At 40.9% G+C, this 14,320-nt stretch overlaps 1 protein-coding gene and 1 pseudogene across 1 annotated transcript; one reads left to right on the forward strand and one right to left on the reverse strand.

Annotated features, from left to right (window-relative positions):
* Positions 1 to 404: 404 nt before the first annotated feature.
* On the reverse strand, positions 405 to 2,589 carry LOC107660836 (proenkephalin-A-B-like; annotated as a pseudogene).
* A 372-nt stretch (positions 2,590 to 2,961) lies between these two features.
* On the forward strand, positions 2,962 to 13,804 carry LOC107660837 (syntenin-1-like). The gene is given in 7 exon segments (XM_016450257.1): positions 2,962 to 3,003; positions 3,489 to 3,650; positions 3,956 to 4,005; positions 4,007 to 4,126; positions 13,082 to 13,253; positions 13,413 to 13,504; positions 13,645 to 13,804. Coding segments are annotated over 7 exon segments (693 nt in total). The 3' UTR covers positions 13,700 to 13,804.
* Positions 13,805 to 14,320: the final 516 nt, after the last annotated feature.

Consider the following 14,320-nt stretch of genomic DNA (forward strand, 5'->3'; position numbering starts at 1 on the left):
CATTATGAGCGCATTTAACCCTTGTGTTGTGTTCAGAACCCTATCACACTTACGAGGTTACAGAGCAAAAAGGGTACTCCCTCAAAAAATTGCTTATAAATTTTGTTTGAGGCCGGGTCCTTTTTGCTCTCAGGTGTAACAAGGTGAAAAATCTCACCCAGAAAAGTATGAAAATTATCAAAAATTTTTTTAGATGTAGTTATACCCTTTGTGAACAAAGTCACAAAATTTCAGTCCAATGCGATAACATTAACTAGTATTTTCGGGAAAAATAATTTTTTTTCAGAGCAAAAAGGACCCGAACACCACATGAGGGTTTTAAAGCATGTTTCCTTTGTCGGTTCTCAGGTGGTGTCTAAGGGGCTAGAGAGGAAGTGGACTAGGGCACAGCAGAAAAGACCATCTTAATATCCCATGAATCCACCATACCTCTTTTCTATTTCTGATTAATTTTCATCTTCATCTTCCTTTTGGGAGCGTTTTAAGAAGCCTCCATAGCGTTTAGACTCCTGCCACCACTGCGGTCGACCTACACACCTCATGAAGCCCCCATATCGTTTTTGTAGTGCCTTAACCTCATTATCCAAGTCATAAAACTGTCCCCTCTTCATAAAGCCCCCATAACGTTTTGCCATACCCTTTACACCCTGTGCTCCTCCCTTTGAATCATGGATGTCTGTCAGAGCCCTCCCTCCCGCCATCAGCCTCAACTTGATTGGTCAGCATTTCAACATCATGATTAGTCAGGATTATTCTGCCCTGGTCCAACGTCCTCTGGCTCCAGCCCATATAGCTCTGCAGTTTTCTTCATGAATCCTCCATAAAGCTTCATAAAACTCCCATACCGCTTTAATGAAGCCACCATATATTTTGTCTACTGGGTGCTGTTGGGTGTTCAAGTGTTCGGTTGCTGTGGATGCTCGGTTACCCTCAGGAGTGTTATCAGCATTCTGAATAAAACTTTTGCACAAACTCCAAGAGCTGCCTGCATTCAGATGCTCCTTACACTCCACCACACATTCCTGTGAAAAATGTGAAAATATAGTCGAGACACATAACATTCTCAGAAATTAATTGATGTCTCTTTAGCCCAGACGCTAATGTAAAAAAAAAGGATATGAAACACTTGCTCAAAAATTCTTTTTTTCTCCCTCAGCCTTCATCTCCCAATTCATAACTGGGCAATATGCAAATGAGTGAGTGTGTTTTGGGTGATATGGGGATGAGTAGATGTAAAGTGTGTGCTAAGCTTGTGGGAAACCATGGAAACTCTAATGCAGTGACATACTGAATTTGAACAAAATACACCAATACCCTACACTCTCCAACACACAAACATACATTTTTAAATGTTACAACATTTGGTGAACTCAGAAACATGAAGAGAGCATGATCCAGTTGTATATTCTTTAATGTTGTAAAAATAACAAAAGTACACAAAACACTGGAACCAGGAAACATATAAAACGAAACTGAGCCAAAACGTAACATTCATGTAAGAACAAGACCTGACACATTAACAAGGTAAAGACAAGGGCTTATATGCAGCATATAAGTAATATAGCCCCCCACCTAAGGAATGGCTCCTGTCACACCAAAGGACAACAAAACAAGAACCAAATTTTCATCTGATGGATGACAGAATGACTGGCCAGGATTATGAGGTGAAAGTGGGCCTGCGCTCTGGGATAATGGAGAAAAGGGAGACCACAAGGGTGCCAGGGGAGCAGAATACCACCACTGTAGAGCAGGAGACCACCAGGGCACCAGCATGGGCGTCGCTAGGCGATTTTTAGGGGGGCTATAGCTATATGACTACTCAGCCCCCCTAAAATGTTGCGATTAGCACCATAAACTGTACACGAATTCGTGATCGCCTCAGTCCCCTTTAAAATTCATATGAAAAAGGCGGCAGACTTCGATCGGCCCCTCCCCGTTTTTCAGCGCGTTCTTTTTCAATCCGCAGACCACGACGACGCAGAGCAAAAAACAGAGGACTGTGTCTGTGTTTATTGATAGATTGTTATAATATCTGCATCTGCGCAGTTCTTTGTCATAAATACTGTTTAAAATATATCATGGGAAGCAATTGGTTCCACATCTACTGTAAAGTTTTCCCTGCGTTCACCCCTCTTCACAGCACAGCTGTTTCCTCCAGTGAAAATGAAGCACATATGAACACATACTTTATAAAACAATCATGTTGCAATTTTCATTTGAAAATGTAACTTTAAATGTAATACATATTCCAGTGCATGTGGCAAAGAGGTTTGCATACTTGAGCTAAGGAAAGAGGGTTGTACTAGAAATGCAAACTCTGCATAGTTAAACTGGACATAGGTCTAGACACAGTATTATTATTATTATTATTATTAAAATGAAAATCCTAGAATCGCCCCTAGGCACCAGTGGACCAGAACACCACAGCAAAGCCAGACCACCACGGCTGAGAAGAATCAGAATCAGAATCAGAAAGAGCTTTATTGCCAAGTATGTTTACACAGCATAGCGCATCTGGGTTCTACGTCAGAATGCCGGCTCCTGTGTCAGCAGCACCACACGCTTGCGTCGTGGTACTCTTCTGAACATGCGGCGAAGACTGACACTGAAGAGAAGAAATTGTTGAATAAAGTCATTCATTTTGTTTTCTTTGCGCCCAAAAAGTGTTCTCGTAGCTTCATAACATTACAGTTGAACCACTGATGTCACATGGACCATTTTAACTGTCCTTTTTTTTACCTTTCTTGGCCTTGAATATGTCCGTTGCGTTGCTGTCTATGCAGGGTCAGAAAGCTCTCGGATTTCATAAAAAATACCTTAATTTGTGTTTTGCAGATGAACAAAGGTCTTACGGGTTTGGAACGACATGAGGGTGAGTAATTAAAAAATCAAAAATCTGAATGAAACAGAGGGCGTATATTCACAAAAGAAAACAAGGAACGAAACTAGATTCAGGTGAACATGATCTGTGAACAAGGAAACAAGCAACAGGAAACGAACTGGGTCAGAGATCGCAGATTCTACCTGACCTAAAAAGCCTTGGCATTCATATAAAAAGCTCTATAACCAGAGGAATATTAAAACGCAGACTTGTTTGCGTGTAAGACTTGTTGCCTTCCATTGTCAGTTGCGCTCATTCCTCTTGCGTGTCCTAATCTGGCAACCTGCGTGAGTATCAGGTCTGAAGTGGAGGAAGTGGGACAAACGACTCTCCCCAATATTTAGAATTTTTGACTGCAGTACCCATTTCAACCGCTAGTTGTCAATTTTACATACTACACCCTTAAGAAGCTGTTTTTACCTTTATCTTTGAAAATTACCTTCGTTTGTATAACTTAATGTCAGCTTGATTGCAGTCACTTTAAATAATAAAATTTGTCTTGAATAAAACCAATTAATTGAGATGTTACCGCATGAAGTATATTTTGGGTAATTTGACAAAATAATTTTTGCAGTATAGTAATAATATATTCCCCAATGCTTTTTAGGCTCTTAGTGTCTGCATACCCAGAATGAGCTGGGTGGCAGCCCCCATAACAGGAAGTGACCTGGGGGTGAAGAGGGCAGAGATTCGAAAGGGTGTACGGGAGGTGGTGCTCTGCAAAGACATGGATGGGAAGATTGGCCTCCGCCTCAAAGTCATAGATAATGTATTTCTTTAATGATATGAATAATTTAATTTTTACATTTCAATTAATGTAATTTATTAATCTAGATTAAGATAAAAACAGCGGTGGTCCAACAAGAGAGAATCTATTGCAACATGGCAATAGTCTGCACTTTTTAGGTGAAAAATATCTAAAACATTGAGATATTTTAGGTTTTAATTAATCCTGTGTATTCTGTGTATCAGTATTCTATGTTTTAATTAATGACATCCACATTCACATCATAGCATTACACCCCAATAGTATAATGGTAATCTCTGATTAACATTTCCAAATGTGTGTTTCAGGGCGTGTTTGTGCAATTAGTGCAGGCTAACACTCCTGCAGCACTGGCAGGGCTTTGGTGATCAGATTCTGCAGATCAATGGCAAATCATGTGCTGGCTGGAGTAGTGATAATGCACATAAGGAGCTTAAGAATGCCATCCCAGAGAAGATCACTTTGGCTGTGCGAGACAGGTACACACACACACAGATGACATAGAGCATTTGTGCAGGTTTGAAATATTCTGCAGTCTGCACAATGATGTTACTCTGCATGTTCAAATGACTCTGCTCAATGATGTTTCATTTATGAGGATCGGGTTGTCATGAATTATTCATGAAGAGATCAGACACAGGAGGGTGTGCGTATGCCGTTTTAGCCTTACAACTGTACAGCAGTGCAAACTACTGATGTAAACCATTGTTGATACTAAAAAATATGGCTATCAGAGACATTCATAAAAAGAGTTGCCAAAAGTTTTTTTTTTAATTTGTCATTGTATAAGCCAATTAATTTTTTGGACAAGGCCCGAATTTTAGCAACAGGAAGTAACAGGAGAGAGGAGAATGAGAAAAGACCTTGAGTCGGAATTCAAGCTCAGGTCAGTGAGTGTACACCAAGCACTGCTACACGATACGTGAAAGTACTGCAGGCTATGGCTCTGACAGCCCAACTACCAGCAGGGGAGAAGTCGTGTGTTCTCTGGTGTTGGTCACTTAGATATGTAAAACTATATTTAGGCAGAGCAGTACTTGAAGTTATCAATAACTTAAAGTTATTGATACATTAGATTGATAAAGAAAAATGCATGAATGAGAAAATAAAAGGTATTAAAAGGTGACCTATTATGCCCCTTTTTGCAAGATGTAAAATAAGTCTCTGATGTCCCCAGAGTGTGTATGTGAAATTTTAGCTCAAAATACTCCCCAGATAAATTTTTATATCTTGTTGAAATTGGCACTTTTGTCAATTGGAGCCAAAACATGCCGTTTTTGTGTTTGTCTCTTTAAATACAAATGAGCTGGTGCTCCCGCCTCCCTTTTCAGAAGAGGGCGGAGGTTCAAGAGCTCATGCTCCGGCATACCGGCAACAACAAAACAGGACAATATCACGCAATCTGACTGTACTGTGCATAGTAAATGCGCGTTTATAAATTACACAGACGGGGAGTATGGCGCGATAAAAATTCAATTCAAGTTTATTTGTATAGTGCTTTTTACGATACAAATCGTTGCAAAGCAACTTTACAGAAAATTAAGTTTCTACAATATTTAGTAGTAGCTTATCAGTGGTGACTGTCAGTTTATGTACATATGGCACAAATGTACGGAAAAATCAATTAAAGATGTAATCAAACAGACGATAAACACTATTAACAGCAATTATTATATGATGTAATCAAACTTATAGCAAAGTTTGGTAGTTCTGTATGTTGTTTCAGGGTTGGCATCATCTGAGGTCCTCTGAGGGGTTGGCATCATCTCTTCTCAGGTGTTCTGGATCCAGACTGAAGCTTGTGTAAATCCTAGTTAGGCAAAAACAGAGAAACAAATAGAGACATAATTAGCATAGCTGCTGTTCCAAATTGATTTGTTAACCCAAGCTACAGAATAATAATGCACATTTGATCAGATATTATCCTGTTTTCTGAGTAACATTGAGAATATCACTATATATTGATGCAACACCACTGCCACGACCAGTCTGACGGGGCTCATGCTTATAACAGTAGCTTGGTGGAGTAGACTCATTTAGACCATTATAATAATTTGGTTTTAGTCAGGTTTCAGTCAAGCAGGGTACATCAAAACTATTATCTGTGATAATTTCATTTACAATAACTGCTTTGGGTGAGAGTGATCTAATGTTTAGGAGCCCAAACTTTAAAAATGGTTTTTGTTAATTTATTTTGGCAGTTTTTGTTCTTTACACCATGCCAATAACCATTCATTTAAAGCAAAAAGTCTACTGAACCTTTCGTGTCCTCGATACGTGGGAAGCGGACCTGACACGATGATCGTCGTTGCGGGCGATGTGCTGCGCACCGTCTCGATCAGGCTCCTGAAGTCCCTCTTCAGTGTCTCCATCTGCAGCAGCTTGGTGTCGTTAACCCCTGCGTGGAGAACGACCTCTCTGGGGCTCTCGACGCCCTTCAGGATCGCGGGTATCTGTGCAGAACAACCATGCTGGCGATGCTAACGGGCTATAAGCTAATAGCGGGAAATCTCGGGAAATCAAAATAAAACTAGTGATAAGGCGCTCTGATTGTTTTTGTTGTAGAAAACGATAGGGGATATATTCACACATTATAGAAACGAAAAAGATGGTGTATAAAATTGATTTTAAGATAAAAAAATAGATGATAAAGAATTAACTTGACGGAGCTCAAACTCAAAACACACGGCAGCAACAAACAGGAAGTGACGTGTTGATTCTTTTAACGACATAGCTGGTCTCATAGTGCCTTCGCGTGCTATCACATAATGAGCTCGACAGATTCAAACAGTCGACTTCACATTGCTTTCATATGCAATTTTTAACTACCACATTGCTATTTACGATCATTCTGGTAGCACGTGAAGGCAGCATCAGTGAAAACAGGTAGAGACAATGGTAGCTTTAGCAACAGAGTGCCAAGAAGCTCTTTTGGAAAACAAAATATGACACGTAATGCTTACTTTGTCTGAAGCTGCTGTTCACGCACGAAGTGTTGGTATCGATCCTTCTTTCAGAAGCAGTCTTTGCACAACTCCAGTGCTGAACTGACCCTTGTTTGTGAGGCAGTCCAGCGTAAAATGTTTAGCTCAAACATATAGGACTTTTCCATCTTTTTCTGGGACATTTCCTTCGAAAATGAAATGTAACAACCATGTTCTCAGCGGTCTATGGAGACTCCTATGTTCGTTGGTGCATCCCGAAACACAACACTTGTAATGCCTCTTTGGTGCTGACATTGTATCTCCAGCAGCTAGAGAAAGAAAACAGTAATGGCAGACTGCTTCTTCTCACTCAGGGCTGTGTCTATGCTAATAGGGCAGATATCATCACAAATGGGCGAGACTTTTTCCTAGTATGACGTGTATATAGGGAGAAATCTGGAACCACTCGTTTGGAGAGACTGTTTATGATTTATTGGGATTATAAAAAAAATAGTCTGTGGATTTTTACTATTATAGGCTGGTTGTTTTCACACACTGCGGCCACGCAACTGTGTTCAAACACCTTATAAAAGTGATTTGTATAATAGGTCACCTTTAAGCAAAATAGGCAATGAAAAACAACTCGGTGCGGTACTTGCGCGCACACACACACACACACACACACACACACACAAATCACATGCACTGAAAGTTTCGGTAACGCTTTAGATTACAACCTATTACAACCTATGTGTCACGAATTCGGTCCATGGACTTCCGTTTATTCACCACCAGAGGTCACCCTTTCCATTACATTGACTCTCGCACAACACAAACTGTTGCATAGCACCCCGGACTACATATGGTAAGTAGACTTGTGAATTATAAATCATAGCAGAAACGCATTAACTCATTTCACTAGATGTCCAATTTTGTTGTTCAGTAATCTCCATCGTGTCCGTCCTTTTATAATAGAATGTGTACCCCATGGTTAAAAAATAGTTTCCCATAGCATAGGTGTTAAGAATATCTTAGCTCTTTATCTTTCGATGCCGTCCAACTATTCTCAGTCCTTGCATTGGCCCATGGAAAGAATTATGAACATGAAGCCAATTGTCTGTTCACAAACTTCTTCAAAGTTTATTATTACTTTAACAGATTATATATTCACATCGTAAGGGGTGGTGCAGTGATTCATCCAATGAGAGATGGATTACATCTGTGTTGTATATGAGCCAAAAATATGTGTTATGTAAGATAAATATAGGATCTGGACATATAAGGAATACTTCTGCTGCTGGCCAAATGGGTGCCCTAAGCAGAATAGTATTGTTGTGCCCCCTCCCTCAAAAAAAAAAAAAACATAAGGGGTCACGTACTATAAGGGGTCAAAATAGAACATTAATCAAATATAAAAGTACATTTACATTTAGTCATTTAACACATGCTTTTATCCAAAGCGACTTACGAATGAGGACAATGGAAGCAATCAAAATGGGATATGTTAATGATGTTAGTGAATGCAGGTACAGCTACAGGAGAAATGGCTTGAAGGAGATGAGATGGAATAGGATCAAGCGGACAAGTAGTAGGATGATTAGAAAGGATGAGTTTGGAGACTTCTGCCTCAGAGAGTGAAGAGAAGGATGTGAATGAGTGTATGTGTATTAGAGTTGATGCAAGAGGGGGAGGAGGAGGACAAAGGAGCGAGGAAAATGTTTTAAAGAGCATGCGAGAGTTAGACGAATTGTTAATTTTGTTATGGTAGTATGCCCTTTTAGCAGTGGAGACAATAGCAGAGAAGGAAGAGAGGAGTGACTGATACACATTAAGGTCAGTAGGATTTTTGGATTTACACCACACAGTTTCAGCAGCCCTGAGCTTAGAACGATGTTCGCGGAGAACATCATATAAGTAAATAAATTGTAATTCAAAAATTACAATTGTAGCTCTAGACGGTTACCTATGGCTATGATTTTATTAATACCATTGTCTGATTGATTTTATGGTCTCAAGCATTCAGAAATCTCGCAAAAAAAAAAAATCATGGTTAATTTCGGTAAGGGTTGTGATGTACCCTTACATTTGTAATAATGTGAATTGTTTATTTTGTATTACTTTATGTATTTTAACAGTGTTATACAATGAAACGTCTCAGGTTACGTATGTAACCATGGTTCCCTGAGTAGGGAACGAGACACTGTGTCCTCTAAGGGTCGCTATGGGGAACGCCTCGTTGTGACCCGTCTGAAGCATACATTGAAAAAACACCAACAACACGTTGGCCAGCAACAGCCATGAAGTCACTACCGGTGCGACTATAATATAAATAGGCACCGGGAGAACACATCATCCACATCTTCGTCTGAAGCTTGCATCCGCAGCAAGGCAAGAAACCTAGAGGACGCAGTGTCTCGTTCCCTACTCCGGGAACCATGGTTACATACGTAACCTGAGACGTTACCTTTCATGGGAACTTCGAACTGCGTCCTGGGGGAGGAGCACGAGTCGCGACACTAGCCTTCTGTGCTCATCTTTGATCCTCAAACCTAGATGGGCCAGGACCCCTGGGTTGTTCGGGCTCAGACCTGGATCTTCGTGAAATGAAGGATTTGAAGGCCGCTGAGCGCGCCTTCGCCTCCCTGAACTTCTCGACCACCGTCTCAACGGAGGTACAAAAAAGTTCAGAGGGCGAAACCGGGGCATCGAGAAGAAAGCCCCTCTCTTTCTTCCCGATGTCTGCCAGGTTTACCCACAGATGCCTCTCCGTAACTACCACCATCGCCGCCATAGATCTGCCCATGGCAGAGGCAGCCTGCTTAGTAGCACGGAGAGCAAGATCCGTGGTGCGGCGCAACTCAGCCATCTCATCAGAAGAAAGGCCCCCGCCTTTATCCAGGTCCTTCAGCAGGTCAGCCTGGTATGCCTGGAGCGCCGCCAACGTGTGCAACGAAGCGACAGCCTGACCTGCTGCTGCGTATACCCTGCCATTCAAGCGAGATGTAATCTGAAGGGGCTTGGATGGCAAGGAGAAAGTTTTGAGAGAAGATGTCTCACCCATAGAGAGATAGCTGGCCAGCGTCTCTCTATAGGGGGCATCCTCTCATAGCCGTTTTCGCGCATCGCCTCTTCCATTCCTTCTCGATCTCAGCATGGAGATCAGGAAGGAAAAGAAGGCTCACCTGAGCTGGAGGCTATGGCCAGAAAGATAACATTTATCGAGACGACCTTGCGACGTCACTTCCTTAGTCCGCTTCCATGGCAAGCCAAGCCTCGCCGTGGCGCGATCCATAACTTCCAAGAGCTCATCATGTGCAGGGGCAAAAACTTTACTGTAAATTTAAAGGTAATTTCTAACAGTATTGTACTGTATTTTCATAAAACAGTATCAAACTGTATATTTAACAGAATGGCTGTAAATGTACAGCATTTTTCTGTTTTCAGCACGCAAAATTCGTAATACAGTATCAGGCTGTAAAGGCATTGCATTGTGGGATTGATTTCCTTCGCGCTCAATTTCTTTAAAATGTGAGCAGAGCCACATTTAATTTGTTAGTGGGATATTCACATGAACACAATAGGCACAACGTTACACATGAAGACGCCAGTCGTTTGTGAATTTTAAAGTTTTAAACTTTGAGCAGCGAGTTCACCTTTTAATCTATAGCTGCCTGTGATGCTATAATTATAATTACAACTTTGTGAGACTATACCGACACGGCAAAAAATGAGAGGATGATGCAGCAAGAAGACGGGGAGAATAAATTGTGTCTGTGACGAAGAGAAATGAAGTTCGTAGCAGATTTAATTTTTTTTTTTTTTGAGCAACTGGGATTGTGCCCCCCTGGGATTTGGTGCCCTACGCAAACTGCGTACTCTGCGTACAGGGAGCGGCGGTAATGCTTCCGGCAGAGGGACACTTCAACCTTCAACAAAGGACAGACTAAACCCAGTAACCTGGTTCTGAAGAGGGCCCCCACCATTTGAACCCTAAGTATCATATGCGCATGCGTGTGAGATAAAGAGAGGTAAGGCTACCAAGAGTAGAGAGAGCACAGAAGGAAGGAGGGAAAAGCACAAGGGGAGAGAAAGGGAGGGTAAGAGAGAGAGCACAGACAGGCAAACTCACAAAAATATTCTGGCAGAGAGCGTGATATAATCTAACAGTTCCCCCATTTGTTTATATAATAAACACCATAAAGGCTCTCTGCCCAATTCCCCTTCTCTTAACATTCAATCAACATTTTTCTAATTCCACCTTAAACTCAGCACATTTAACAGTTCTAGTCATCAAGGCACTTACAAGCATATTTTACCAAATTGTGAACCAAGACAAAAATCATTCTGAGTATTCGCTACTTCCCTTGCCTAATTACTAAGCATAGACATATTCAGTAAGCCTTTATCAATCAGCATCAATCAACCTTTATCAAACATTTACCTTCTAAAAACTAACCCCTAATGTCACCTGGACTTCTGCTGTGTTGAGGACTTACTACTGCTATCAGGCTTTTAATGTCAGGAGGCCTTAGATGTGGTCCAATTTTTTCATCTCATCTAATTTGTGCTACCCTTTTAATTTTAGACTGTGATAGTAATGTATCCCGTGTAAGAGTCAAGATAATCGAACAAATTATCTTTTAAAGTCTATATCACTACTATAGACCTATGCAGTAACTCGAGTCAGCTAAAACAACATGATCAGTAATGTCATACAAATAGACAAAACAAATCTTTTGATAAATCTAAACCACATCGTAATCTCTTCATTCCATGCTGTATCAGAATGAGGTCAGGATCAGGATGATTTAATCAGTCTCTCTCGCATTTTCCTTTTTCTGCTAAACATTGAGTTGCTCCTCAGTCTTTCCTTGATTCCGGCAGGCTCTTTATCAGTTGGAGCAAACAGTGGGCTTTTAAGCCACCAGTTGAGTTTGCTCATTATCCTCATTGGTCCCCCTAGGGGACTCTTCTGCCCCTGCCAGGGTTAGAGGCACACCTGGTGTGAACTCAGGATGTTCCTCCTTTCAACAACGTTAAGGGAACACCGAAGCCATGTATCTCGCTCTGTCACTCGGACAGTCCAGATTAGCGGAGTAAACCATCCTTGATATCAGAAGAACTACTACTACCTGTGAAAGGAGATCTTAAAATGCTTTTGTTAGAGACAGCACATGTTTACTCATCACCCAGTCGATCCTTACTGCAGTGATCTGTGAAGACTAAATTCATGTGGACTGAGGGCTGTCCATTTTCCACCAGTAGATTGACTGGGCTGGAACCCATATCATTCCAATTTCAGTCAATATAATTTATAATTTCATCTGATTTCTTTCATTTTCCCCCTGTATACCACGCCTAGGTGGTGTATACTAAATTTCAATTCAGCTCAATTATTTATTTGTTGCTTAAAGGTGTCTGACTACTCATCAAATAATTTCTTAAACATGACCTTTTATTCAGGCTTTTCACCCATTAATATCAATTTTTCTGGCAAACACTCAGCCCACCTTTAACATGTTAACAAGCACAATGTGTTTCATACATTTGACACAGAATCAGTTTGGTGAAGTCCATCATGTCATCCTGAAAGGGAAAAAGTTAAGTGTGGGGTGGACAGGGCAAGCCATCTTGCTCTGCCTTCCCATGTTTTACCCTGCGCAGGTGTGACACTTTTTCTTTCTGCCACAAAAATATCCCAGGCCAGGATAATTAGCCAAATTAATCCACAGCCATTATTTTCTCAGGCATAATCTACCTTGTGTGCCCGCTTAGAACATTTGGAAACAGCTGTTAATGGCAGTTTGTCTGCCTTGGTGCACCATCACTCACACACTTTCACACACTCCCACACCCACCTCTGATTACCTCGTTGACTGGGAGGGATACAACCCAGAGAAGTGCTCCTAGATGGCTCGGACAACATCCAGGATGCGGCCCTGCTATCCTTCTTCAAAGATAACCACCCAACTAGACCAGCACTGTGTGGCTGGGGCTGGCCCTGACTTTAGACACATTGGTCCACAGGAGCAGCCAGTGGAGAGATATACGGTCACACCCACACCATACTCTCTTTCCCTCAACACACCACTCACAGTCTTCAGAATTCTAATCATCACCACCTATTTCCAATCACCTGACATTAAGACACTATTTCAACCCGACTCCCTCACTCAGTCAGCGTGAGATCTCGTCTATACCTAAACATACAGAATCTACTGTATCATTGGATATTGTGTTTGTATAATCTTATCTGCCAATTAACACTGTTGAGTTCACTCTGTCCATCTCTCTGTGTCAGGTGGTTTTGAAATACCAATGCATATATGGGAATGGATGCGTGGATGCAATACTTGCCTGGAAAGGACCCCCAGGCAACATTTGTTTTGTCTTCATTTTAGGAAAGAAAATACAAATGTATTTTATTACAAATGTTGCCTGGTATACTATTATGGGCATATTCATTATGCAATTACAAATCAGCATTGAAAATACTATTTCTGTTTGCAGGCCACTGGAACGAACTGTTACACTTCACAAGGACATGAACGGGCAGCTCGGCTTTATTTTTAAAAAGGGTCGAATCACTTCAATAGTAAAAGACAGCTCAGCTGCACGTAACGGCCTTCTTACGGATCATCAGATCTGTGAGATCAATGGTCAGAATATAATTGGACTGAAGGTAAATGACATCAGTATTTTGCATTTGTTGGTTTTCCTTCTTTCTTTTTGCTCTGTCTCTCTCTCTTAATTAGCAATATGGCCCTGTAAAGCACAAGCAGGTGACTCATAAAAGATTTTATTTCAATTTAAGCTACTGTATTTTCATCTCTTTTATTAGGACTCCCAAATCACAGACATCCTTAATTCCAGCGGAGGTGTTGTCACGGTAACTGTGATGCCAGAGGTTATTTTTGAACACATGATGAAAAGGTATGGAAAATAAACTATGGGTGGACAAAATCCAATGCCAATCAACAGTCTATTCATGTAACTTTACCAAAAGTATCTTATTTTTCCTTCTTTTATTGCCTCTCACAAAAGTGTTCTTAACATTCTTTTTCTTACTGCAGGATGTCCAGCAGTATTGTAAAGTCACTAATGGATCATTCTATTCCTGAGGTGTGAGATCGTTCGGATCAAACTGTACAGATGAGGATGATTTGGCCACAGCTTGGAGGGCTGGCATTTTGTCTGGAGCACAAGTTCAGTTGTGTGTCCAGAATCATATGATTTTATATACAGGTGCATCTCAATAAATTAGAATGTCGTGGAAAAGTTCATTTATTTCAGTAATTCAACTCAAATTGTGAAACTCGTGTATTAAATAAATTCAATGCACACAGACTGAAGTAGTTTAAGTCTTTGGTTCTTTTAATTGTGATGATTTTGGCTCACATTTAACAAAAACCCACCAATTCACTATCTCAACAAATTAGAATATGGTGACATGCCAATCAGCTAATCAACTCAAAACACCTGCAAAGGTTTCCTGAGCCTTCAAAATGGTCTCTCAGTTTGGTTCACTAGGCTACACAATCATGGGGAAGACTGCTGATCTGACAGTTGTCCAGAAGACAATCATTGACACCCTTCACAAGGAGGGTAAGCCACAAACATTCATTGCCAAAGAAGCTGGCTGTTCACAGAGTGCTGTATCAAAAGGAGCCCCTACCAAGTATTGAGTACATGTACAGTAAATGAACATACTTTCCAGAAGGCCAACAATTCACTAAAAATGTTTTTTTT

This window comes from Sinocyclocheilus anshuiensis, unplaced genomic scaffold, assembly GCF_001515605.1.
Source record: "Sinocyclocheilus anshuiensis isolate Anshui unplaced genomic scaffold, SAMN03320099.WGS_v1.1 scaffold3152, whole genome shotgun sequence".
NCBI lineage: Eukaryota > Metazoa > Chordata > Actinopteri > Cypriniformes > Cyprinidae > Sinocyclocheilus > Sinocyclocheilus anshuiensis.